This window comes from Bombina bombina, chromosome 3 (assembly GCF_027579735.1).
Source record: "Bombina bombina isolate aBomBom1 chromosome 3, aBomBom1.pri, whole genome shotgun sequence".
Lineage (NCBI taxonomy): Eukaryota > Metazoa > Chordata > Amphibia > Anura > Bombinatoridae > Bombina > Bombina bombina.
This window is the reverse complement of record NC_069501.1, coordinates 192292104-192319806: the sequence shown is the minus strand read 5'-3', so window position 1 is coordinate 192319806 and position 27703 is coordinate 192292104. Positions and strand designations below refer to the sequence as shown.

The following is a 27703-nucleotide window of genomic DNA, read 5'->3' as shown; positions in this document are numbered from 1 at the left end:
CAGCCATGGATTTTAGTGACGGTTGCTAAAATCATTTTCCTCATACAAACAGAAATCTTCATCTCTTTTCTGTTTCTGAGTAAATAGTACATACCAGCACTATTTCAAAATAACAAACTCTTGATTGAATAATAAAAACTACAGTTAAACACTAAAAAACTCTAAGCCATCTCCGTGGAGATGTTGCCTGTACAACGGCAAAGAGAATGACTGGGGTAGGCGGAGCCTAGGAGGGATCATGTGACCAGCTTTGCTGGGCTCTTTGCCATTTCCTGTTGGGGAAGAGAATATCCCACAAGTAAGGATGACGCCGTGGACCGGACACACCTATGTTGGAGAAAATCAAATTTTTAAGGTAAGAAAAAAATGATTTATTCATATGCATTATCCCAAATATGAAACTAACTGTCTGAAATAAGGAATGTTGAACATCCTGAGTCAAGGCAAATAAATGTTTGAATACATATATTTAGAACTTTATAAAAAAGTGCCCAACCATAGCTTAGAGTGTCACAGAAAATAAGATTTACTTACCCCAGGACACTCATCTACATGTTGTAGAAAGCCAAACCAGTACTGAAACGAAAATCAGCAGAGGTAATGGTATATAAATAAGAGTATATCGTCGATCTGAAAAGGGAGGTAAGAGATGAATCTCTACGACCGATAACAGAGAACCTATGAAATAGACCCCGTAGAAGGAGATCATTGAATTCAAATAGGCAATACTCTCCTCACATCCCTCTGACATTCACTGCACGCTGAGAGGAAAACCGGGCTCCAACCTGCTGCGGAGCGCATATCAACGTAGAATCTAGCACAAACTTACTTCACCACCTCCATAGGAGGCAAAGTTTGTAAAACTGATTTGTGGGTGTGGTGAGGGGTGTATTTATAGGCATTTTGAGGTTTGGGAAACTTTGCCCCTCCTGGTAGGAATGTATATCCCATACGTCACTAGCTCATGGACTCTTGCTAATTACATGAAAGAAAACAACCTTTTTGCACATTACCATATGCAGGAGATCATCGGAGTGAAGCAACAACTAATCACAGACCACCTAATAGATGAGATTCGTTGACAACTATTTTTATGATCAATCTTATCAATTCGTTGTTGCAGCCCTAAATAAAACATTATATGATTTTCAGATAAATCAAACAGCAACTGACTGGTTAAATTTAAGCATCATAACAAAAACATACCTTAGACGCTTCAATTAAAACAGGTATCTACATTGTGTCTCAGGACCGCAGTCATAGTCTGAGAGTAAATAGAGTGTGTGTTAAACAGTGTATTTACACCTAGTTACTATTAACAGTCCAGTAAACCTGAGTTTGTTAAACATTTACATTATAAAAATATTTCTCATAAGTGTAAAATTTACATTAATACAGCTGTCAAATGCAGGCGGAACAGCTGTACTGTAGCGGGTTCCGGAGCCTGTGAAGAAGCTGCAATGAAGAACTATGGAACATGCAACATTGCTTCTACTTCCTGTATAGCCCCACCTCACTATTCAAAGAAAAAAACTAGTTTAGCACAGGGTTAGCCGCCTCCAATAATTAATGTGACTTTTTCACTTAAGAGAAGAAACTTGAGCCACAATAAGTTTTTGGAATGTTTAAAGCAAATTGATCTAAATGCACTGCTTAGTAAATAGTGTGGGTTTACTATCACTTTAAGGGCCATAAACCTATATACACAAACGCAGAAACATACACATTGGACAAATGAAGAGAGGGAAAAAATGTATCAATTGCAGAGAACAGCAGCACACGCAGCATGAAATAGCAGTGCTGAATGAGGAAAAGGGGGCCATTTAAAAAGCTGGAAGGATATATCACAGTCCCTGGGACCAGGGGTATATATTCTAACTATGCTGACAATCCGTTCATTTGAAAGGTATCTCTGCCCTGTCGCCTGTAATTGGTAAGTAATTTCACATAATGTTGCAATGCTTGTTCAGAGGTAGTCAGCCATTTGACATTAAAGGTACATTTAACCCAAACATTTTCTTTCATGATTCAGATAGATCGTACAAAGTTAAACAACTTTCAAATGTACTTCTATTAGCTAAGTTGCTTCAGTCTCTTGGTATCCTTTGTTGAAGGAGAAGTAATGCACTACTGGGAGTTATCTGAAAGCCAATGACAAGAGTCATACATGTGATCCACCAATCAGCAGCTTGGGAGTCTACCTAGGTATTCTTTTTAACAAAAGGATACAAAAGAACTAAACAAATTAGACAATAGAAAATGATTTAAAATTTTATGTCTTATCTGAATCAAGAAAGAAAAAAAAAACTTGGGTTGTATGTCCCTTTAAGGTTGACCTTATGCTAAATAAACCTACATTTTCATATCAGACTTCTCCATCAATAAAAACATAATTTATGCTTACCTGATAAATTCCTTTCTTCTGTAGTGTGATCAGTCCACGGGTCATCATTACTTCTGGGATATTAACTGCTCCCCTACAGGAAGTGCAAGAGGATTCACCCAGCAGAGTTGCTATATAGCTCCTCCCCTCTACGTCACCTCCAGTCATTCGACCAAGGACCAACGAGAAAGGAGAAGCCAAGGGTGTAGTGGTGACTGGAGTATAATTTAAAAAATATTTACCTGCCTTAAAAAAACAGGGCGGGCCGTGGACTGATCACACTACAGAAGAAAGGAATTTATCAGGTAAGCATAAATTATGTTTTCTTCTGTTAAGTGTGATCAGTCCACGGGTCATCATTACTTGTGGGATACCAATACCAAAGCAAAAGTACACGGATGACGGGAGGGATAGGCAGGCTCTTTATACAGAAGGAACCACTGCCTGAAGAACCTTTCTCCCAAAAATAGCCTCCGAGGAAGCAAAAGTGTCAAATTTGTAAAATTTGGAAAAAGTATGAAGCGAAGACCAAGTTGCAGCCTTGCAAATCTGTTCAACAGAGGCCTCATTCTTAAAGGCCCAAGTGGAAGCCACAGCTCTAGTGGAATGAGCTGTAATTCTTTCAGGAGGCTGCTGTCCAGCAGTCTCATAAGCTAAACGAATTATGCTACGAAGCCAAAAAGAGAGAGAGGTAGCAGAAGCTTTTTGACCTCTCCTCTGACCAGAGTAAACGACAAACAGGGAAGACGTTTGTCGAAAATCTTTAGTTGCCTGTAAATAAAATTTAAGGGCACGAACTACATCCAGATTGTGCAAAAGACGTTCCTTCCTCGAAGAAGGATTTGGGCACAAGGATGGAACAACAATCTCCTGATTGATATTCCTGTTTGTGACTACCTTAGGTAAGAACCCAGGTTTAGTACGCAGAACTACCTTATCCGAGTGAAAAATCAAATAAGGAGAATCACAATGTAAGGCTGATAACTCAGAGACTCTTCGAGCCGAGGAAATAGCCATTAAAAATAGAACTTTCCAAGATAACAACTTTATATCAATGGAATGAAGGGGTTCAAACGGAACACCCTGTAAAACGTTAAGAACAAGGTTTAAACTCCATGGTGGAGCCACAGCTTTAAACACAGGTTTAATCCTGGCCAAAGCCTGACAAAAAGCCTGAACGTCTGGAACTTCTGACAGACGCTTGTGTAACAGAATGGACAGAGCTGAGATCTGTCCCTTTAAGGAACTAGCGGATAACCCCTTTTCTAAACCTTCTTGTAGAAAAGACAATATCCTAGGAATCCTAACCTTACTCCAAGAGTAACCTTTGGATTCGCACCAATATAGGTATTTACGCCATATTTTATGGTAAATCTTTCTGGTAACAGGCTTCCTAGCCTGTATTAAGGTATCAATAACTGACTCAGAAAAACCACGCTTTGATAAGATCAAGCGTTCAATTTCCAAGCAGTCCGCTTCAGAGAAGTTAGATTTTGATGTTTGAAAGGACCCTGAATCAGAAGGTCCTGTTTCAGAGGTAACGACCAAGGTGGACAGAATGACATGTCCACCAGATCTGCATACCAAGTCCTGCGTGGCCATGCAGGCGCTATTAGAATCACTGATGCTTTCTCCTGTTTGATTCTGGCAATCAATCGAGGAAGCATCGGGAAAGGTGGAAACACATAAGCCATCCTGAAGGTCCATGGTGCTGTCAAGGCATCTATCAGGACCGCTCCCGGATCCCTGGATCTGGACCCGTAGCGCGGAAGCTTGGCGTTCTGTCGAGACGCCATGAGATCTATCTCTGGTTTGCCCCAACGTCGAAGTATTTGGGCAAAGACCTCTGGATGAAGTTCCCACTCCCCCGGATGAAAAGTCTGACGACTTAAGAAATCCGCCTCCCAGTTCACCACTCCCGGGATGTGGATTGCAGACAGGTGGCAAGAGTGAGACTCTGCCCAGCGAATTATCTTCGATACTTCCATCATTGCTAGGGAGCTTCTTGTCCCTCCCTGATGGTTGATATAAGCTACAGTCGTGATGTTGTCCGACTGGAACCTGATGAACCCCCGAGTTGTTAACTGGGGCCAAGCCAGAAGAGCATTGAGGACTGCTCTCAATTCCAGAATGTTTATTGGAAGAAAACTCTCCTCCTGATTCCATAGTCCCTGAGCCTTCAGAGAATTCCAGACAGCGCCCCAACCTAGTAGGCTGGCGTCTGTTGTTACAATTGACCAGTCTGGCCTGCTGAATGGCATTCCCCTGGACAGATGTGGCCGATAAAGCCACCATAGAAGAGAATTTCTGGTCTCTTGATTCAGATTTAGAGTGTTGAATGGAATGAAGGACACGGCATGCATTTTGAAGTTTTGTTAACCTGTCCTCTGTCAGGTAAATTTTCATTTCTACAGAATCTATCAGAGTCCCCAGGAAGGGAACTCTTGTGAGTGGAAAGAGAGAACTTTTCTCTTCGTTCACTTTCCATCCATGCGACCTTAGAAATGCCAGTACTATCTCTGTATGAGATTTGGCAGTTTGAAAGCTTGAAGCTTGTATCAGTATGTCGTCTAAGTAGGGAGCTACTGAAATTCCTCGCGGTCTTAGTACCGCCAGAAGAGTGCCCAGAACCTTTGTGAAGATTCTTGGAGCCGTAGCCAGTCCGAATGGAAGAGCTACAAACTGGTAATGCCTGTCTAAAAAGGCAAACCTTAGATACCGGTAATTACTTCTGTGAATCGGTATGTGAAGGTAAGCATCCTTTAAATCCACTGTGGTCATGTACTGACCCTCTTGGATCATGGGCAAAATTGTTCGAATAGTTTCCATCTTGAACGATGGAACTCTTAGGATCTTTAAATCCAAGATTGGCCTGAAGGTTCCCTCTTTTTTGGGAACTACAAACAGATTTGAGTAAAACCCTTGTCCTTGTTCCAACCGCGGAACTGGATGGATCACTCCCATTAATAAAAGATCTTGTACGCAGCGTAGAAACGCTTCCTTCTTTGTTTGGTTTGTTGACAACCTTGACAGATGAAATCTCCCTCTTGGGGGAGAGGATTTGAAGTCCAGAAGGTATCCCTGAGATATGATCTCTAACGCCCAGGGATCCTGAACATCTCTTGCCCAAGCCTGGGCGAAGAGGGAAAGACTGCCCCCCACTAGATCTGGTCCCGGATCGGGGGCCCTCAATTCATGCTGTCTTAGGGGCAGCAGCAGGTTTTCTGGCCTGTTTGCCCCTGTTCCAGGACTGGTTAGGTTTCCAGCCTTGTCTGTAGCGAGCAACAGCTCCTTCCTGTTTTGGTGCAGAGGAAGTTGATGCTGCTCCTGCTTTGAAATTACGAAAGGAACGAAAATTGGACTGTCTAGCCTTGGCTTTGGCCTTGTCCTGAGGCAGGGCATGACCTTTACCTCCTGTAATGTCAGCAATAATCTCTTTCAAGCCGGGCCCGAATAAGGTCTGCCCTTTGAAAGGAATATTAAGCAATTTAGATTTAGACGTAACATCAGCTGACCAGGATTTCAGCCACAGAGCTCTGCGTGTCTGAATGGCGAATCCTGAATTTTTAGCCGCAAGTTTAGTTAAATGTACTACGGCATCTGAAATAAATGAATTAGCTAACTTAAGGAATTTAAGTTTGTGTGTGATGTCATCTAGTGTGGATGATTGAAGTGTCTCTTCCAGAGACTCAAACCAAAATGCTGCTGCAGCCGTGACAGGCGCAATACATGCAAGAGGTTGCAATATAAATCCTTGTTGAACAAACATTTTCTTAAGGTAACCCTCTAATTTTTTATCCATTGGATCTGAAAAAGCACAGCTATCCTCCACTGGGATAGTGGTACGCTTAGCTAAAGTAGAAACTGCTCCCTCCACCTTAGGGACCATTTGCCATAAATCCCGTGTGGCGGCGTCTATTGGAAACATTTTTCTAAATATAGGAGGGGGTGAGAAAGGCACACCGGGTCTATCCCACTCCTTAGTAACAATGTCAGTAAGTCTCTTAGGTATAGGAAAAACGTCAGTACTCGTCGGTACCGCAAAATATTTATCCAACCTACACATTTTTTCTGGGATTGCAACTGTGTTACAATCATTCAGAGCCGCTAATACCTCCCCTAGTAACACACGGAGGTTCTCAAGCTTAAATTTAAAATTTGAAATGTCTGAGTCCAGTTTATTTGGATCAGAACCGTCACCCACAGAATGAAGCTCTCCGTCTTCACGTTCTGCAAACTGTGACGCAGTATCAGACATGGCCCTTGCATTATCAGCGCACTCTGTTCTCACCCCAGAGTGATCACGTTTACCTCTTAGTTCTGGTAGTTTAGCCAAAACTTCAATTATAACAGTAGCCATATCTTGTAATGTGATTTGTAATGGCCGCCCAGATGTACTCGGCGCTACAATATCACGCACCTCCTGAGCGGGAGATGCAGGTACTGACACGTGAGGCGAGCTAGCCGGCATAACTCTCCCCTCGTTGTTTGGTGAAATATGTTCAATTTGTACAGATTGACTGTTTTTTAAAGTAGCATCAATACATTTAGTACATAAATTTCTATTGGGCTCCACTTTGGCATTAACACATATAGCACAGAGATATTCCTCTGAATCAGACATGTTTAACACACTAGCAAATAAACAGCAACTTGGAAATACTTTACAAAGTAATTTACAAATAATATGAAAACGAACTGTGCCTTTAAGAAGCACAGAAAAATATTATAACAGATAAAATAATTAAGTTATAGCATCAATCTTTGTCAGAATATACAGTTTTAGCAAAGGATTGTTCCCCTCAGCAAATGATAACTAACCCAGGCAGCAGAAAAAAATACACAAATAAACGTTTTTTTATCACAGTCAATACAATCAGCACAGCTGTGCTGTAATGATTACTTCCCTCAAAAAAGGCTTTGGAGATCCCTGAACTCTGTAGATCATGCAGGAAGAAAATGAATCTCTGACTGAGTTTTTTCTGATGCATAGTGAAAGCACCAAAATGGCCCCTCCCCCACACACATAACAGTGAGAGGGATCAGTGAACTGCTCTAATTTAAATCAAAACTATTGCCAAGTGGAAAAATAGTGCCCAAAACATTTTTTCACCCAGTACCTCAGAGAAAAAAACGTTTTTACATGCCAGCAAAAAAACGTTTTACCTCAATAATTAATTGTCATTTAAAACCTATTGCAAGTCCCTGCAAATTAGGTTAAGTCTATGTATACAGTTTAAAAGCCAGAGAAGTACCATTTCCCAGAAAACTGAAGTGTAAAATATACATACATGACAGCCTGATATCAGCTACATCTACTGCATTCAAGGCTGGGTTTTACATTATAACGGTATGGCAGGATTTTCTCATCAATTCCATGTCAGAAAATAATAAACTGCTACATACCTCTTTGCAGATTAATCTGCCTGCTGTCCCCTGATCTGAAGTTTGCCTCTCCTCAGATGGCCGAGAAACAGCAATATGATCTTAACTACTCCGGCTAAAATCATAGAAAAAAACTCAGGTAGATTCTTCTTCAAATTCTACCAGAGAAGGAATAACACACTCCGGTGCTATTATAAAACAACAAACTTTTGATTGAAGATATAAAAACTAAATATATCACCATAGTCCTCTCACACATCCTATCTAGTCGTTGGGTGCAAGAGAATGACTGGAGGTGACGTAGAGGGGAGGAGCTATATAGCAACTCTGCTGGGTGAATCCTCTTGCACTTCCTGTAGGGGAGCAGTTAATATCCCACAAGTAATGATGACCCGTGGACTGATCACACTTAACAGAAGAAACTAAATCTGTATCAATCTCTGCAGTATTCAGAAAGTATGCCCTGCTAGTTTCAAACGACAAAGCCTTAACACTTCATAAAACAAAAAATATTTACTGTATGTACATTTCTTGCACATCCTGTATGATAAAAATGTATTGCCATATGTGAGTGCAACTTTAAATTTAAAACTTTCAGGATATTTTGTTACAGTCGCTTGTTGATAATGTTTGTTTATAAATGACATATTATTCTGAGTACAGTCACAGTATGTCATTCGTACAAGCTTTAAACCCTATAGGGATACTAAAAACGTGTTTGCGTTGTTGCATCTAAAAAGAAGGCGATATGGTTAGTTGGTTCATATGAGGTTATCAAACAAGCTGTGTGCAGTGAGCAACCTGTCCCTATTGATAAGATACACACACATGCACCAATTACAAAATCAATTTAAACTACTAAACAAACTTTTTTTAATGCACCAAATAGTTTTTTTGTATAGTTTTTAAATAGTGCCCTTTCACACGCATAAGAAAAAAAAAGTTAGAGTTCAATGTCCACTTGATGTATTACATGTATTTACAAATGCAAAGTGAATGTGACACAAATATAAAATGTAAAACCTTAGTTACAAATGATTAAATACATTGTTACATGCTTCAAACTGAAAAAGTGACACTTGACGGTTGGGTAATTGTAGTTTAAATCTATATATTCACAGTAAGGGAGCAGCTTGATTAGAACACTGTTAAAGGAATAGAAAATTGAATTGTACAATATTCTTCCATCTGCTCAAACACTTCTAGTAGAAATTATTACTGTGTTTCACAGCATACGCACATATGCTGTAAGTGCCCATGCACCAGCATTAGAACACCACATCTTCTCAGTGGTGGCTTTTATGCCACAAATTCTCCACTGATGCAATACACACCACCACGATCTCTCACAGCAGGCATGGTGTTTGAATCCTGATCGTCTACTCACATGTAGCATATGTGCGTATGCCACTGAAATAGTAATAAACTTTTACTACCTGTATAAGTATTTTTGCTAATGGAATTATATTGCAAAAATGCTTCTTATTAAAATTAAAATGCACTCACACATTTCAATTTTGACCTTTCTATCCAGGCAGAACATAATTTAAAGTGCTCTGTGACTTTTTATTGGAAGGAAATCTAGAAACAAAAAGGTATTCTGTATTAGTTATCCCTACTATATTACCTCGGTGCTTTTACTACAATAAATAATTATCAATAACTTCATAAAGGAGACCGTGAAATAGTTCCTATATTTTTTAAATAAATGATGTAAACAGCGTTCAACTCTACAGGAATAGCTGAAGAATGTTAGCGGGTTAAAATAATTTCTTTAAAAATGTGCTTTCATGTTATAGGTCGGTTGCATTCCAAATGTATTAATTTTTTCTATTGCATGACACCATTTTTAAATATGTTAAATATTAATACATATAATTGCAGCTATACATTTTACTTTATAAGTCCGATTATAAGGAAGTGGCATTTTTAAGAAAAAACAATATTCTTCACTACTAACTGAAGGTGCCAAGAAACAGCGCAATTAATATATTTTTTTTAACCATTTTTTTAAAATTACTATTTAAGATATTTTTAAAGCTGTCTAAAGTGAAGCATCCCCTTGAATGAGTGATTCCCCCTTAGTGATGCAAATACATATTTATTTTAGTTGTCAATAAAACATATTGCACACATATTGCAACAAAATTAAATAAAATTAAAAAAACAAAACATGAATTTGCTGACTAGGCATTTTAATATGTATATTTAGTTAGCCTTCTGAAAATTACAAACCATTTTACAGTTTAAACTTAAAAAAGTGCCCTAAACAATTTAAAACATACTGTTGAATAGTGCTTGTCTGTTTTAAGAAACATTTGGTTTATTTGAAACAGGGAATCCGGTATATAAAGTCCTCCCAGCACCTGTAAAATAGCTCTGAAAAATGATACCAATGGAACATTCTTTTGAAAGACTTGCCGTAAGAGGAATTATGCTCGCCTGAGTGTTCTCCTCTTAATGAAAGAAGATTCTCAATTAATTTGAAATAAAAGCCCTCCAGTGTTTAGAAGACTTTTCTGAGAAAGCATAATCTATGTACCATATTCTGGAAATATTTACAATGTGCACTACTGCTTTTCCATATCTTTTTTAGGGAATAGAGTCAGTATCCAAGGAGCGAAAATTAGTATTAAAAGAAACAACTTTATGCAAAAAAAGGAGCGTTATGAAATAGATCCGGAAAAAAATTAAATAACTCGAAAAACTATTTTATTACCCCATCAACATATAGAAAAGGTCTCTTCCAGTCAGTGTATAGATAGAGTCCACATTTATTTTGGGAATACTTTGTTAGCTTTCCAAGGCATCAAGAACTTTCATTATTTGCTGTTTAATGGCTTTGGTGGCATCACCTGCATTCGGAATCAAATACCTAGGAGAGACAAAAAACAAACAGTATATGTTAATTCTAGTATATATGGAACAGTACTTTCTATCTGCATCATGAAAGTTTAATTTTGACGTTTATATCCCTTTAAGCATTCTTGGGGTATGCAAAAGGCCCTTACATTTTTAAGCTTCTAACGGATAGAATTAAAATAGTGAAATTTATAGGAAAATTTGTTCTTACCTTTCTACTGCTAATATTTCCACTCCAGTTGAACTGCTGTTTCCATACTTAAATGTGATTAATTCAGGATGTTTCTTCTTTGATGTAATCTTGACGACAGAGCTTAACGGTTGCCGAGACTGTATATAGGCAAATCCCTTTTTTGACGGAATCTCTCGCAAACAGTACATATGGGTTGCAGTTACCAGGAGATGACTGATGACAAACGAACAAAAATAAAATAAAATACAATAATATGAATGAATTATGCATGAAAAAAACATTTTTCATATCTAAACTCAGGGCAATTTACTGCTCAATTTGGATGATTTGGATGTTAAAATGGGAAAAACGAGAAAATTAACAAATTAGAACTTTGCTTCTTTTTACAAAAGCAGATATCCTTAATACAATGATGTCACTTGATACAGATTTTTCCAGTTTTTGCTCTTCTATTTTTGGAAGTTTTAAAAGGACGTTAAATACTAAATACATTTTATAAGCATAGTATTGAGGTTATTGCCGCCTCCCTCTTGTCTTGAATGCTGCCATTTTGAAATCTAGCTTTCATTGCAAGCCAGTCTTAACATGTTTGCAAATGTGCAGAAACTCTCCCTCAGTTACCTGCAGTGCAATCTAAGTTCAAAAATGTCCGAACCCATAATTATAGGGAGGTGCATGAAACGCATTTCGTGTTTAATAGGCATGGGCATTCGGCTGCTTTGTTAGCTGCTTGTGGTCTTCGTTTTTTTTCAGAATCAGATTTATGCTTGTGACAGACCACTGTGCAAATCCAGAACTTAGTCTGCTGATCTTTCACAAGCATAAATCCGGCACCTTAAATAGCCGAAGTCCACCAGCAGCCACCTACAAACGAAGCTGCTGAATGCCCATGCTTGGTGTCTGACGTCCCTTTAAAAAGTTTTCATACAAATATAAGAGTTTATTCTCCCTTTACTCAATGTTACTTGTATGATGTTACATTTTATTTCAACAGAAAAACACGTGTTAATCTACATGCAGATGTAGCCTAACATGCTATATATGTTAAAGGGGCATTGTAATGGGAAAAATAAGATGATCTCATTTATTACAGTTTTGTTTTAAAGCTAGAGTCCTTGCAAACTGTTTAACATGGAAAAGGTTTCAACTTATAGAGTCCCATTTGAGGCCATAACACATTGCAGCTCTTTGGAAGTACACATCTGGTAGGCCAATTAGGAGCAGCATACATACTTTCAAAATTAGTCACAATTACAGCTTCAAATAACTCACTACTTTTCCTAGTTGCTATAGCGCTCCAATGCCAGCATCAAAGACTGGTCTTTAGCTACAACTTCCTATTTTCAACAACTAAATAAAGTTCTGTGTAAGGATAATTAAAGGGACATAATACTCATATGCTAAATCACTTGAAACTGATGCAGTATAACTGTAAAAAGCTGACAGGAAAATATCACCTGAGCATCTCTATGTAAAAAAGAAAATTTTTTGCTTACCTAATAAATTTATTTCTTTTTTTGACACGATGAGTCCACGGATCATCTAATTACTAATGGGAATATCACTCCTGCCCAGCAGGAGGCAGCAAAAAGCACCATAGCAAAGCTGTTAAATATCACCTCCCTTCCCTCCCAACCCAGTCATTCGGCCGAAGTAAAGGAGGGAAAGGAAGTAACAAGGTGCAGAGGTGTCTGAAGTTTATAATAAACCAAAAACCTGTCTATCAAAACAGGGTGGGCCGTGGACTCATTGTGTCAAAAAAGAAATAAATTCATCAGGTAAGCATAAATTTTCTTATCTTTTTAATGATGCAATGAGTCCACGGATCATCTAAATACTAATGGGAATCAATACCCAATCAATACCCAAGAGTACACCGATGATAAGGGAGGGAGAAGACAGGGAACCTAAACGGAAGGCACCACTGCTTGAAGAACCTTTCTACTAAAAAAGCGGCCTAACCCGAGGCAAAAGTATCAAATTTGTAAGATTTTGAAAAAGTGTGAAGAGAGGACCAAGTTGCAGCCTTGCAAATCTGTTCCACAAAAGCTTCATTCTTGAATGCCCATGAGGAAGCAACAGCCCTCGTGGAATGAGCCGTAACACTCTCTGGAGGACACTGTCCAGCAGTTTCATAGGCAAAACGAATAATACTCTTCAGCCAAAAGGAAAGAGAAGTAGCCGTAACTTTCTGTCCCTTACGTTTTCCCGAGAAAACCACAAACAAAGCAGAAGACTGACGAAAGTCCTAAGTCGCCTGTAAAATTTTAAGGCACATACCACGTCTAAATTGTGTAGAAGCCGTTCGTTCTCAGGAGGAGGATTAGGACATAAGGAAGGAACAACAATCTCCTGATTAATGTTCCTATCAGACAAGGCAGATATTTGACCCTTTAGGGAACTAGCCGCTAATCCTTTCTCCAAACCCTCTTGGAGAAAAGGCAAAATTCTAGGAATCATAACTCTACTCCAAGAGTAGCCCTTGGATTCACACCAATAGAGATATTTACGCCATATCTTGTAGTAAATTATCCTAGTTACAGGTTTACGAGCCTGAATCATGGTCTCTATGACCGATTCTGAAAAGCCCCGCTTGGATAAAATTAAGCGTTCAATCTCCAAGCAGTCAGCTTCAGAGAAACTAGATTCCGATGAAGGAAGGGCCCTTGAAGTAGAAGGTCCTTTGGTGCATACCAAAACCTGCGAGGCCAAGCCGGTGCAATGAGGATCACCGACGCCCTCTCCTGCTTGATTCGAGCAATGACCCGAGGAAGAAGAGCGAACGGAGGAAATAGGTATGCTAGGCTGAAGGTCCAAGGTAGAGCCTGAGGGTCCCTGGACCTCAATCCGTACCTCGGAAGCTTGGCATTCTGACGAGATGCCATGAGATCCAATTCCGGCTGACCCCATCTGAGAATCAGGCTGGAAAACACTTCCGGATGGAGTTCCCACTCCCCCGGGTGAAAGGTCTGCCTGCTCAGGAAGTCCGCCTCCCAGTTGTCCACCCATGGGATGTGGATCGCCGACAGACAACAACAGTGGGTTTCCGCCTACCAAAGTATTTTAGCTACCTCTTTCATTGCTAAGGAACTCCGCGTTTCTCCCCGATGATTGATGTAAGCCACTGAAGTTATGTTGTCCGACTGGAACCTGATAAACTGGGCTGAGGCTAACTGGGGCCAGGCCAGAAGAGCATTGAAGATTGCTCTTAGTTCCAGAATGTTGATCGAAAAAACAGACTCAGACTCCCTGCGTCTTTAGGGAGCCCCAGACTGCTCCCCATCCCAGAAGGCTGGCGTCTGTTGTCACAATTACCCAAGAGGGTCTGCGAAAGCAGGTTCCCTGGGAGAGGTGATCCTGAGACAACCACCATTGAAGAGAATCCCTTGTCTCCTGCTTCAGTAGGATCCGCATAATCTCGTCCCATTAACTGAGCATGTCTAGCTGCAGAGGACTGGGATGGAAACAAGCAAACGGGATGATGTCCATTGCCGCTACGATCAGCCTGACTACCGCCATGCACTGAGCCACTGATGGCCGAGGAGCGGACTGAAGCGCTAGGCAAGAATCTAAAATCTTTGATTTCCTGACTTCTGTCAGAAAAATCTTCATAGATAGGGAATCTATTATGGATCCCAAGAAGGTTACCCTTGTACTTGAAACTAAGGAGCTCTTTTCCAAATTAACCTTCCATCCGTGAGATCGCAGGAAGGATAACAACATTTCCGTGTGGGATCTTGCTTGTTGAAAGGATGGCGCCTGGACCAGGATGTCGTCCAGATAGAGCGCCACTGCAATGCCCCGTAACTGAAGTACCACCAACAGAAATCCCAGAATCTTTGAGAACATTCTGGGAGCTGTGGCAAGACCGAAAGGAAGAGCTACGAATTGGAAGTGTTTGTCTAGAAAGGCAAACCTTAGAAACTTGTGATGATCCCTGTGAATGGGGACATGTAGGTACGCGTCCTTTAAATCCACAGTTGTCTTAAATTGACCCTCTTGGACCAAAGGAAGGATGGAACTCAGAGGAATTTGTTTAGACTCTTGAGATCTAAAATTGGTCTGAAGGTTCCCTCTCATTTGGGAACCACGAACAGATTGGAATAAAATCCCAGACCTTGTTCCTGCATCGGAACAGGAACTATCACTCCCAGGTCGGAGAGGTCCCATACACATTGTAAGAACGCCTCTCTTTTTGTCTGGTCTACAGTTAATCTTGAAAGCAGAAACCTGCCTCTGGGAGGAAAACTTCTGAACTCTAGTTTGTATCCCTGGGACACTATTTCTACTGCCCAGGGGTCCTGAACATCTCGAGCCCAAGCATGAGCAAAAAAGGAAAGTCTGCCGCCTACAAGATCCGGTCCTGGATCGGGAGCATGCTCTTCATGCTGTCTTTGATTCAATAGCAGGCTTCTTGGATTGTTTTCTTTTATTCCAAGACTAATTGGGCCTCCTTGGAGGCGGAAGAATTTCCTTTGAAATTTCGAAAAGGAACGAAAATTACTCTGACGTCCCTTTTGCTTGTTTCTCTTATCCTGAGGAAGAAGATGACCCTTTCCTCCCGTGATATCAGAGATTATTTCCGTCAAGCCCGGTCCAAACAAGGTCTTCCCCTTGTAAGGGATTGTTAGAAGTTTAGACTTCAATGACACATCCGCAGACCAAGGTTTTAACCATAAGATGGCAAAGCCTGAAATCTTTGCTCCCAACTTGATAACCTGTAGGGAAGCATCATTAATAAAGGAAATGACCAAATCAAGGGCTTTTATCCTATCCTGAATCTCATCAAGGGGAGCATCTGCCCTAATAGCATCAGACAACGCATCAAACCAATATGCCGCAGCACTAGTGACAGTAGCAATGCACACAGCTGGTTGCCATTGTAAACCCTGGTGTACATACATCTTTTTGAGTAACCTCTCTAATGTTTTGTCCATAGGATCTTTGAAAGCACAACTATCCTCTATGGGTATAGTAGTTCTCTTAGCTAGGGTGGAGACAGCTCCTTCCAACTTGGGAACAGTTTGCCAAGCCTCCTTGACAGAGTCAGCTATGGGAAACATCTTTTTAAATATAGGAGATGGAGAAAAAGGGATACCCGGTCTCTCCCACTCCTTAGCAATGATCTCAGAAGCTCAGTCTGGTACCGGAAAAACCTCTATTGAGGAAGGTACCTCAAAATATTTGTTTAGCTTTTTTACCACTTCAGTATCAGCAAGAGGAATTACACTGTCAGAATCTGAAATTTCACCTTCAGATGCTACTACAGTATCCTCCTCCTCAGGCTTCTGGTAGGGGGCATTCGAAATAGCAACAACTGCGTCAGAAACCTCGCTCACTGAATGTCTGATTTTCCTCTTACGCTTTCCCTGTAACATTTGAAAAGCAGACAACGCATCCGAAACTGCAGAAGACATGAGAGAAGCAATGTCTTGTAAAGTAACTCCAGCAGGAGCTAGAGAGGAGGCGCAGGGCACTGCATGTGAGGGCGGTAAAATTTGGGACGCTTGAGGAGAAAGCTGCGGCATATATTGAACATTGTCAGACTCCTGAACAGCATCCTCTTTAAAAAATGTTGGCTCAGAAAAAAGTCTATCCCTATAGTTTAAAGTTCTCTCAATACATGAGGAACAGAAAGGGATTGGTGGTTCCACATTGGCATCAAAACATAAAGAACAAGTGACACTTTGTAAGGCCTCTTGGTCCATTTTGACTCACAATGAAACCATTTATCAAAAAAAGTTGAAATCTTTTAATAAAAATCAAGCATAGAAAAAACGTTACTGTCCCTTTAAATTTTAAACAGTAACTTTTTTCCTTTTATTTTTATATTACGTCTAGAGAGGTTAGAAGGCTTAAATAACACTGCAGGACACCTCTACACCTCAGCAGCACTGAGGTGCCTACCTGACCGTTGAAACCTCTGAGCAGGAGCTGTTACCACACTGTCAGATCCGGAACTGACAGCAGCTGTAGCAGTCAGTCTCTGGCTAAACACGCATATAAAGTTAGAGATGCGTAATAGAAGAAACAGCAGAAGAACTTCACCTTCCGGTTATCAGGAAGTAAAGGAAAAAAAGGCGCGCAACTCAATTGCTGCCTCCTCTTGTACCGCCCATCGTGGGCTTCGCCAATACAGTCATCTCCCGGTCTGCATAATTGTTATGAAGCTGCCGGAAGATGTGAACCACCACCAAATGATTTCCTTGTCCCAGTGCCTGCGTCTAGGCTGTCCCCATAATCTCTCCTGAGTACAAAGGAGAATTTATGCGTTAAGAATATAAAGTGCCCAATTTTAATAAAGGCTTCGTTATATGTCCCATCTTATGAAATAAAATGCCCAACTGTTTCTGAGTTCCGTTAACCCCAGAAATTAAAGTCAGCACTTACCTCATATTGTGCCTGACAGCAAGGCAGCTTCCAGGTTTGAGAGGTCCTCTCCCTCCCATGGACCTGTGACAAAAGAGAAAGGACTGAGTATTATATCCCTCAGTTTTTCAGAGTTAGGGCACCATCAGTATGGGAGACGCAGTGAGAATTATGTCCCACAAGTTCCCATTGCTCTAAAGCCACCACTGCTCTACTGAAGAGACTAATATGGACTACGGCTAGACCCCAGAACAAAGCAGCACAATCTTGTACTACTTTAAAAATAATAAACTCTTGATTGAAGAATCTTTTCTAACACCTAACTTTACCACCTCCTTGCTCTTATCGTAGGCAAAGAGAATGACTGGGTTGGGAGGGAAGGGAGGTGATATTTAACAGCTTTGCTGTGGTGCTCTTTGCCGCCTCCTGCTGGTCAGGAGTGATATTCCCATTAGTAATTAGATGATCCGTGGACTCATCGTGTCATTAAAAAGAAAAGAAAGATATTTTACCTCACAATTTCCTCAGCTCAGCAGAGTAAGTTCTGTGTAAAATGTTATACTCAGCTGCTGCCCAGCAGCAGGTAAAAAAAAAAAAAAATGAAGAAATGAACAGCAGCCAATCAGCATCAGCAGTGCTGAGGTCATGAACTCTTTTACTGTGATCTCATGAGATTTCACTTAACTCTCATGAGATTTAATTGTAAACTTCCTTAAGCTGAATAGGGAAATAAGATGAGAGTGCACGTAAGCTCGCTCCTTCCGCTGTCCCGGGACAGACATACTGATTTGCTGCTTAGAAGTCCTTTACAAAGGGATGTGGCTACTGAGAAACGTTTGAGGTAAAATATCTTTCTTTTTTACATAGAGATGTTCAGGTGATATTTTCTAGTCAGCTTTTTACAGCTATGCTGCATCACTTTCAAGTGTTTAAACATTTGGGTATTATGGCCCTTTAAGTAACAATTTATGAAATCTTCCTGTAGCCACTCATTTAGATCTTGGCTTTTTACAAGTCCTTGCTTGTGTATCCATCAAACTTGTTTCTCCTCCAAGTCCAGCTCTATCTACTTATCTATTAGATTTTCTGTATATTTCTCTTGTAAACTGCTCTCTATACACACATTTCTAGTCTGCTCTCCTCCTGTATGCTAACTTTATTGTAAATCTTGCCAAATAACAAAAAATTTGCACATCATGGAGAAAAAGAAAACATATGTATATTCTAAATATACTATTACTTCAAGACAAATTAAGTTTAAAAGATGAAAAACAAAAAAAACATAATTTATGCTTACCTGATAAATTCCTTTCTTCTGTTGTGTGATCAGTCCACGGGTCATCATTACTTCTGGGATATAACTCCTCCCCAACAGGAAATGCAAGAGGATTCACCCAGCAGAGCTGCATATAGCTCCTCCCCTCTACGTCAGTCCCAGTCATTCGACCAAGAATCAACGAGAAAGGAGTAACCAAGGGTGAAGTGGTGACTGGAGTATAATTTAAAAGATATTTACCTGCCTTAAAACAGGGCGGGCCGTGGACTGATCACACAACAGAAGAAAGGAATTTATCAGGTAAGCATAAATTATGTTTTCTTCTGTTATGTGTGATCAGTCCACGGGTCATCATTACTTCTGGGATACCAATACCAAAGCAAAAGTACACGGATGACGGGAGGGATAGGCAGGCTCATTATACAGAAGGAACCACTGCCTGAAGAACCTTTCTCCCAAAAATAGCCTCCGAAGAAGCAAAAGTAACTGACTGGAAATTTTTGATGCGTAGCAAAGAGCGCCAAAAACGGCCCCTCCCCCTCACACACAGCAGTGAAGAGAAACGAAACTGTCACAATTAAAACCAAACAACTGCCAAGTGGAAAATAATGCCCAAATATTTATTCACTCAGTACCTCAGAAATGTAAACGATTCTACATTCCAGCAAAAACGTTTAACATGATAAATACTTATTAAAAGGATTAGTGACTTTTAACAGAGTAGTTCCGGTGAAATACCATCCCCAGAATACTGAAGTGTATACATACATGTCATTATAACGGTATGGCAGGATTTTCTCATCAATTCCATTCAGAAAATAAAAACTGCTACATACCTCAATGCAGATTCATCTGCCCGCTGTCCCCTGATCTGAAGCTTTTACCTCCCTCAGATGGCCGAGAACAGCAATATGATCTTAACTACTCCGGTTAAAATCATAGTAAAAAACTCTGGTAGATTCTTCCTCAAACTCTGCCAGAGAAGTAATAACACGCTCCGGTGCTATTGTAAAATAACAAACTTTTGATTGAAGTCATAAAAACTAAGTATAATCACCATAGTCCTCTCACACATCCTATCTAGTCGTTGGGTGCAAGAGAATGACTGGGACTGACGTAGAGGGGAGGAGCTATATGCAGCTCTGCTGGGTGAATCCTCTTGCATTTCCTGTTGGGGAGGAGTTATATCCCAGAAGTAATGATGACCCGTGGACTGATCACACATAACAGAAGAAATGTAAATTAAGAACAAACCTCGGAAACATGTTCCCATTTTCCTTTACTTCATTACATGGGAAATAATGCTTAATATCAGGTTTGTTTATCCAGGTTTGGATGTTTACAATTTCTTTGCGATCGTCATCGGACATGGATGAGCTGTCGATTTCATCTGAAAAGGAGTAGGTAAAATAAGCCATGCGCCTCAGTAACATGTAAAGAAAGCTAGAAGATAATGTGGTGAAAAACTGTTTAACAAAAGTATAGAATGAAATGTAAAAATGTAAGTCAGGGGGTAAGAATAAAAATCTAATTGGCACATATTTTCTCTATAAACGTAATTAATGCATGACAAGGATACAATGCAGATAAATGAATGTAGTATCAAACACATGAAAAGTAAGATTAGAAACAAATAAACTCTGGACAGTTATTGGATCTCTAGAGGAATAAACGATACAAGGAATGGGATCACATCTTTAAATGACTGTGTAGCGACATGTATGTTCTCAGGTGCGTAAAACAATAATTCTATAATTGTACCTGTGTCATATTCTTCTTCATCCCCAATGCTAAATACAGGCTTTACACCTCGATATGGCTTGCCCAGCCTATCACTGCTGCTTACATGCCTGCAAGCAATATAAAAAAAAAAGAAAAAGACATAAATGTATTTTTATAAAATTTTCTAAGAGACAATAGAAATGTCAACATGCATTAAAGTGGAGAAATTTAATTTAGAGAAGCAGGCTGAGAACATTTTAAAAGTAGTTAAGCGAGCAGAATAAACATCACCAATAAGCATTCAATGGTACATATAGTGTTAGCGCAAGAACAATATGTAGTTTAAAAAAACAAAACAAAATGGCAATCAGTGGGGTCAAAAAGTGTATTTTATAAGTCAGGACTTGCTCATTAAGAAAGTGCTCTAATATCAAGTAAAAAAATCACACAAACACAATCTTCAGTTAATATTTTCCTTTCTGTTAGAATTGTTTTTTATATTAATACAAATACTTAAAGGCGGATAATGCACTTGAACTCAAAACCATGGTGGCACAAGTTGAAAGCTATGTTGTCTCCACAGTACATGACTTGCATAAGACAGTTCACAATAAGTTTTGATATTAAAGCATACAAATTATATATAAAAAGAGGTTAAAGGGACACCAAACCCAAATTTTTTATTTCAAGATTCAGATAGAGCCTGCAATTCTAAGCAACTTTCTAATTTACTCCTATTATCAAATTTTCTTCGTTCTCTGCTATCTTTATTTAAAAAGCAGGAATGTGATGCATAGGAGCCGGCCCATTTTTGGTTGAGAACCTGGGTTATGCTTGCCTATTGGTGGGTAAATGTCAGCCTCCAATAAGCTGAACCTAAAATGGGCTGGCTGCTAAGATTTACATTCCTGCTTTTAAAATAAAGATAGCAAGGGAACAAAGAAAAATTGATAAGTTGCTTAAAATTTCATGCTCTATCTGAATCATGAAAGAAAAAAAATTGGGTTCAGTGTCCCTTTAACCAACTTGAAATCAGAACCTTGTCAAGAAGAGATATACACATTGTGTGCTGCTCCACAAGAATTTGTTCAATAACTCTTCACTATTTCATTATGAGCCTCGACAATGTATTGGTCAGGTTAAGGCCCATGTTAGATCTCTTAAAATCATTTGTATATAAAATGTTCCCTATAATGATTAAACCATGGATATACATTTTATTTAAAACTTACATCTACATCAACTAATGAAATACTTATGTCCCATATTTAAAAAGAGCTGTTTTTAGTGTTAGAAAAAATACTACTTAGGGTCTATCAAAATTAGCCTCTTATAAGCTGAAATTATTTAAAAACAAGGAGCACTACAACTGCCTGCTAGTAGCTCATCAGTCGTCCTTGTAGAGGTGGCTAGTTTCTAATAGTAAAATTCAAGCTAAAAACATAATTTATGATTACCAGATACATTCCTTTCCTTCCGTATAGGGAGAGTCGGTTTCATTCCTTACTGTTGGGAAACAAAACACCTAGCCACCAGGTGGAGGCAAAGACACCCCAGTCAAAGGCTTAAATATCCCTCCCACTTATTATTACCACCCCAGTCATTCTGCCAAGGGAGCAAGGAAAAGTAGAAGAAACATTAGGGTATAAATGGTGCCAGTAGAATAAAATAAATAGTGGACTGCCCACAGACAAGAAAAAAAACGGTTGGGGGCAGTGGACTCTCCCTATACGGAAGGAAAGGAATTTATCTGGTAAGCATAAATTATGTTTTCCTTCCTAAGATAGGGAGAGTCCGCGGCTTCATTCCTTACTGTTGGGAAAACTATACCAAAGCTCCAGAAGACACTGGATGAATAACGGGAGGGAAAAAAAAGGAAGAGGCGAACCCTATTCTGAGGGCACCACCACCTTCAAAACTTTTCTCCCGAAAGCTGCTTCAGCTGAGGCAAAAACATCAAACTTGTAAAATTTTGAAAAAGTAGGTAAGGAGGACCAAGTAGCCGTCTTACAAATCTGATCCATAGAGGCCTTGTTCTTAAAGGCCCAAGAGGAAGCCACTGCTCTAGTGGAATGAGCCATTATCCTCTCAGGACGACGATGTCCTGCTGTCTCGTAAGCTAAGCGGATGACACTCCATAAACAAAAAGATAAAGAAGTCGATGCAGTCTTCTGCCCTTATGCTTCCCCGAATAGACAAGAAAGAGGGAGATTGTCTAAACTCCTTTGTAGCCGGAAGATAGAACTTCAAGGCGCAAACCACATCCAAATGGTGAAGTATGCGTTCCTTCGATGAAGAAGGACACAAGGAAGGAACCACAATCTCCTGATTGATATTGCGATCTGACACAACCTTAGGAAGAAAACCTAATTTAGTACCTAAAACTGCCTTTAAAAATCAGAGAAGGGGGCTCACATTGCAAAGTAGAGATCCTAGAAACTCTGGGCTCCAAGGAGGAACCCAGATCTAAACACAGGTCTGATCCTAATCAGAGCCTTAACAAAGGACTGCACGTCTGGAAGCTCAGCCAGTCTCTTGTGAAATAAAACCGACAGGGCCAAAATCTGTCCCCTCAGGGAACTAGCAGAAAGGCCCTTCTCCAGCCTATCCTGGGGAAAAGATAAGATCCTGGCAACCTTAACTCTGTGCCAGGAAAAAACACGCTCTTCACACCAGAATAAGTAGGTCCTCCACACATTGTGGTAGATACGCTGAGTAACTGGTTTACAAGCTTAAATAGGAGTATCAATGACACTCTCAGAGAAACCTCTCTTAGCTGAGACTAAGCGTTCAATCTCCACACAGTCAGCCTCAGAAAATATAGATTATGATGAACAAATGAACCTTGTATCAGCAGGTCTCTGCAACAACAAGGTAACTTCCACAGAGAAGATGAGGACATCCCCACTAGATCGACGAACCACATCCTTTGCGGCCACGATGGAGCAATCTGGATTACTAATACCCGCTCCTGCTTGATGCGGGCCACCACTTGAGGAAGAAGTGGTAATGGAGGAAAAAGATATATGAGTTTGAACCTCCAGGGAACTGCTAGTGCATCTATTAGATCCGCTTAGGGATCCCTCAACCTCGACCCCTACCTGGGTAGCTTGGTATTGAGACGGGACACCATGAGATCTATCTCCGGCGTCTCCCACTTGCTGCATATCTCTGCAAACACCTCAGGATGGAGATGGGTGGAAGGATTGCTTGCTGAGAAAATCCACCTCCAAGTTGTCCACACCCGGAATATGGATCGCTGACAGCTGTGGGAGATACTTCCTTCATTGCCAAGGAACTTCTCGTTCCCCCTTATGGTTGATGTAAGGTTGATGTAAGCCACCGAGGTTATATTGTCTGATTGGAATCTGATAAACTGGGACAAACCCAGAAGTGGCTAAGCCTTCAAGGCCTTGAAGATTGCATGTAGTTCCAAAATATTGATCGGGAGGGAAGACTCCTCCTGAGTCCACAATCCCTGTGCCTTCTTGGCACCTCAAACAGCTCCCCATCCGGATAGGCTTGAGTCCATAGTCACAATCTTCCAGGATGGACTTAAGTAGCATGTCCCTCGGGATAGATGATCTGGACAGAGCCACCAAGATAGCGATTTTCTCAACCGGCTGTCTAATACAATCTGTTGAGACAGATCTGAATGATCGCCGTTCCACTGCCTAAGCATGCACAGTTGTAAAGGTCTGAGAAGGAACCTGGAAAAAGGAATGATGTCCATGCAGGACACCATGAGACCAATCACCTCCATACACTGAGCCACAGAGGGACTCAAGGAGGTCCGGAGGGCAAGACATGCCGAAGTTAGCTTGCAACATCTCTGGTCTGTTAGGAATATCCTCATTGATATGGAGTCTATTATAGTACCCAGGAATTCCACCCTGGCACTTGGGATAAGAGAACTCTTTTCCAAGTTTATCTTCCATCCACGTGATCAAAGACGACTGAGAAGAGACTCAGAGAATTCTTCCGCAAGACTAAAGGATGGTGCTTGCACCAGAATATCGTCCAAATATGGGGCTACTGCAATACCCTGAGTTCTGGCAACGGCTAGAAGAGCCCCCAAAACCTTCGTAAAGATTCTTGGAGCAGTAGCTAGGCCAAACTGAAGTTCAATGAACTGGAAGTGCTGGTCCAGAAATGCAAACCTCAGGAACTGAAAGTGTTCCCTGTGGATTGGAACATAAAAGGTAATCATCCTTCAGATCTATAGTGGTCATAAATTGGCCTTCTCGAATTAAAGGAAGGATGCACCTTATCATCTGCATCTTGAAGGAAGGGACACTGAGAAATTTGTTTAAGCACTTTAGGTCCATAATTGGGCGGAAAGTTCCCTTCTTTGGGACCACGAAAAGGTTTGAAAAAAAAACAAAACCCAAACCACTTTCTACGATAGGCACCGGGACAACAACTCCTAAGGAGGATAGATTTCGAACGCACACTAAAAAGGCATCCCTCTTTTCTGGTCTGGTAGATTCGAGAGAAAGAATCTGCCCCTTGGTGGATGAGATTTGAAGCCTATCTTGTATCCCTGAGATACCACCTACAGGATCCATGGATCCTGTATGTCCTTGAACTAGGCGTCTGAAAAAAAGAGACAGCCTGCCCCTACACGATCCGATCCCAGATTGGGGGCCGCCCCTTCTTATTATGCTTGGATTTATTCCAGGACTGAGCCGGCTTCCAAGTACTCTTGGGTTGCTCTGGCTTGGAGGAGGATTGTTGTCGTTGGGATTTGTCAGAATGAAAGGAACGAAAATTAGAAAATTGTCGTCCCTTAGACTTGTTATTCTTTTCTTGCGGTAGGAAGGCACCCTTGCCTCCGGTAACCGTAGAAATAATGGAGTCCAGCCCTGGACCAAATAAAATATTTCCCTTGAAGGGAAGCGAAAGGAGTCTAGACTTAGAAGTCATATCCGCAGACCAAGACTTCAACCAGATCATCCGACAGGCTAGGACCGCAAAGCCAGAAGCCTTTGCATTTAGGCTAATAATTTGCATGTTCGCATCACAGATAAAAGAATTAGCAATTCTCAGAGCTTTAAAATTCTGTCTCGACTATCCTTGAGGGGAGACTCCACCTCAATGAGTTCGGACAAAGAGTTGCACCAATAGGTAGCCGCTCCAGCAACCGCGGCAACTGCAGCCGCCGGTTGAAATAAAAAATCCTGTATGTTGAAAGGTTTCCATCTTCTTATCTATCGGTTTTCTGAACGAAGAACTATCCTCAAGAAATATAGTAGTACATTTAGCAAGCGTAGAGATAGCACCATCCACCTTAGGAATGGAGCCCCACAAATCCAGTTGAAAATCCGGGACCGGTAACAACTTTTTAAAAGTAGACTACGGGGAAAAGGAAGAACCAATTCTTTTCCATTCACTCTTAATAATGTTCAAAGAGAGGTATAGAGAGGAGCGCCAGTGAAGTCAAGGTCTTGTGTGTGTGTGTGAGAATTGTTTTCACACTAAAAATAAATGCAACCCTATTGTGAGGGCTGAGTACCTATGGTAAGCCACAGAGGCTTATATGATAGTAAGACTACTGTGGATAGATACGATACAATTTATTACAAACACAAATTGAATCTAAAAACATGGATCCATGGTGCATAAAAACATAAAAAACAATTTAAAAAAGTTATCCTTCGAGTTCAAAGGGGGGGTATGTCCCTCCAAGGACAAAAAGTCCCTTAAGTGGTATACAAAGATTGATAGAGGTTGTTAAACTAGACTACCCTCTGCTTCATATGGTTATACAAACATTAGTTAAACAAACATTAGTAAGACAAATTTGTGGAATAATGTCCACCATATATGGGAAATGAAGTCTCGGGTAAATTAATATGCAACTGAGTAACGGTAAATCATACGTGAATCGAGACACAGTGAGGAAAAAAGTGATCAAAAAGTGTGATCAAAACTAGTGTGTACACAATCTAGTATAAAAAACGAGATCTCAAAAATGATAACATAAAAATGATAACATAAAAATGGTGTGGTGCAAATCACATAACAAACGATGTGTGGTGGAGAAAAAATAATAATAAAGAATAATAATAAAGAATCTATCAGAAGGAAGCAAAATAGTGGATATCTGATAGATGTAAAAAATAAAGTGAGTGGATACTTAAATAAGCGTGAACAGTATATTGCAAAGTGTCACAAATATAAAATATAAGATACAGCGTGTAATCACATAAATGTCCGTAAAATATAAGATAGTTATGACGTTAAGGCAGTCCTAATAGAAAAGAGTATCCAAAAGTAATTATGAAGGTAAGTTTGTTCCAATAACGATCCTTATCCTCCAAGGAATCCTAATACTCCAGTTAAAAATATATTGAAAAACAGTTCCAAAGCCTCCGTATCAAGGCAAAAATTAAAAACAAAAATAACAATGTAAAAGCTGGGAAATCCTCAAAACCTAAGGATAGAGGAAAAAAACAACATAGTATAATACTGTTAAAATGTATATAAATCACGAGATATAGCTCACCATATAGTTGTCAACGCGTTTCGGCCCACAGCTTGGGCCTTTCTCAAGCTGTGATTACACACTGTATCTTATATTTTATATTTGTGACACTTTGCAATATACTGTTCACGCTTATTTAAGTATCCACTCACTTTATTTTTTACATCTATCAGATATCCACTATTTTGCTTCCTTCTGATAGATTCTTTATTATTATTCTTTATTATTATTTTTTCTCCACCACACATCGTTTGTTATGTGATTTGCACCACACCATTTTTATGTTATTTTTATGTTATCATTTTTGAGATCTCGTTTTTTACACTAGATTGTGTACACACTAGTTTTGATCACACTTTTTGATCACTTTTTTCCTCACTGTGTCTCGATTCACGTATGATTTACCGTTACTCAGTTGCATATTAATTTACCCGAGACTTCACTTCCCATATATGGTGGACATTATGCCACAAATTTGTCTTACTAATGTTTGTTTAACTAATGTTTGTATAACCATATGAAGCAGAGGGTAGTCTAGTTTAACAACCTCTATCAATCTTTGTATACCACTTAAGGGACTTTTTGTCCTTGGAGGGACATACCCCCCCTTTGAACTCGAAGGATAACTTTTTAAAATTGTTTTTTATGTTTTTATGCACCATGGATCCATGTTTTTAGATTCAATTTGTGTTTGTAATAAATTGTATCGTATCTATCCACAGTAGTCTTACTATCATATAAGCCTCTGTGGCTTACCATAGGTACTCAGCCCTCACAATAGGGTTGCATTTATTTTTAGTGTGAAAACAATTCTCACACACACACACACACACAAGACCTTGACTTCACTGGCGCTCCTCTCTATACCTCTCTTTCAACTATATTTCCCCTGTGGGTAGTGGGGGCCCACCTTAGATAGGAGCTATAGGTCCTTTAAGCGCTGTGAGTGCAACATTTCTCTTAATAATGTTCGCCATATTAACCGGTATAGGAAAAGTCAAAGGAACTTTCCTGTTTTCGGAAACT

The 27703-nt window shown here is 40.0% G+C and overlaps 1 protein-coding gene across 2 annotated transcripts in view; it reads right to left on the bottom strand.

Annotated features, from left to right (window-relative positions):
- Positions 1-9946: 9946 nt before the first annotated feature.
- TBC1D23 (TBC1 domain family member 23) overlaps positions 9947-27703 on the bottom strand; it is a 203832-nt gene continuing 186075 nt past the window's right edge. For both annotated transcript variants that reach the window (XM_053706057.1, XM_053706058.1), the window contains 4 exons: positions 20230-20318; positions 19723-19858; positions 10842-11036; positions 9947-10643 (listed from right to left, as the gene is read on the bottom strand). In XM_053706057.1, coding sequence (XP_053562032.1) covers positions 10562-10643; positions 10842-11036; positions 19723-19858; positions 20230-20318 — 502 coding nt within the window. In that variant the 3' untranslated portion in view covers positions 9947-10561. The remainder of the gene's footprint in view (positions 10644-10841; positions 11037-19722; positions 19859-20229; positions 20319-27703) is intronic.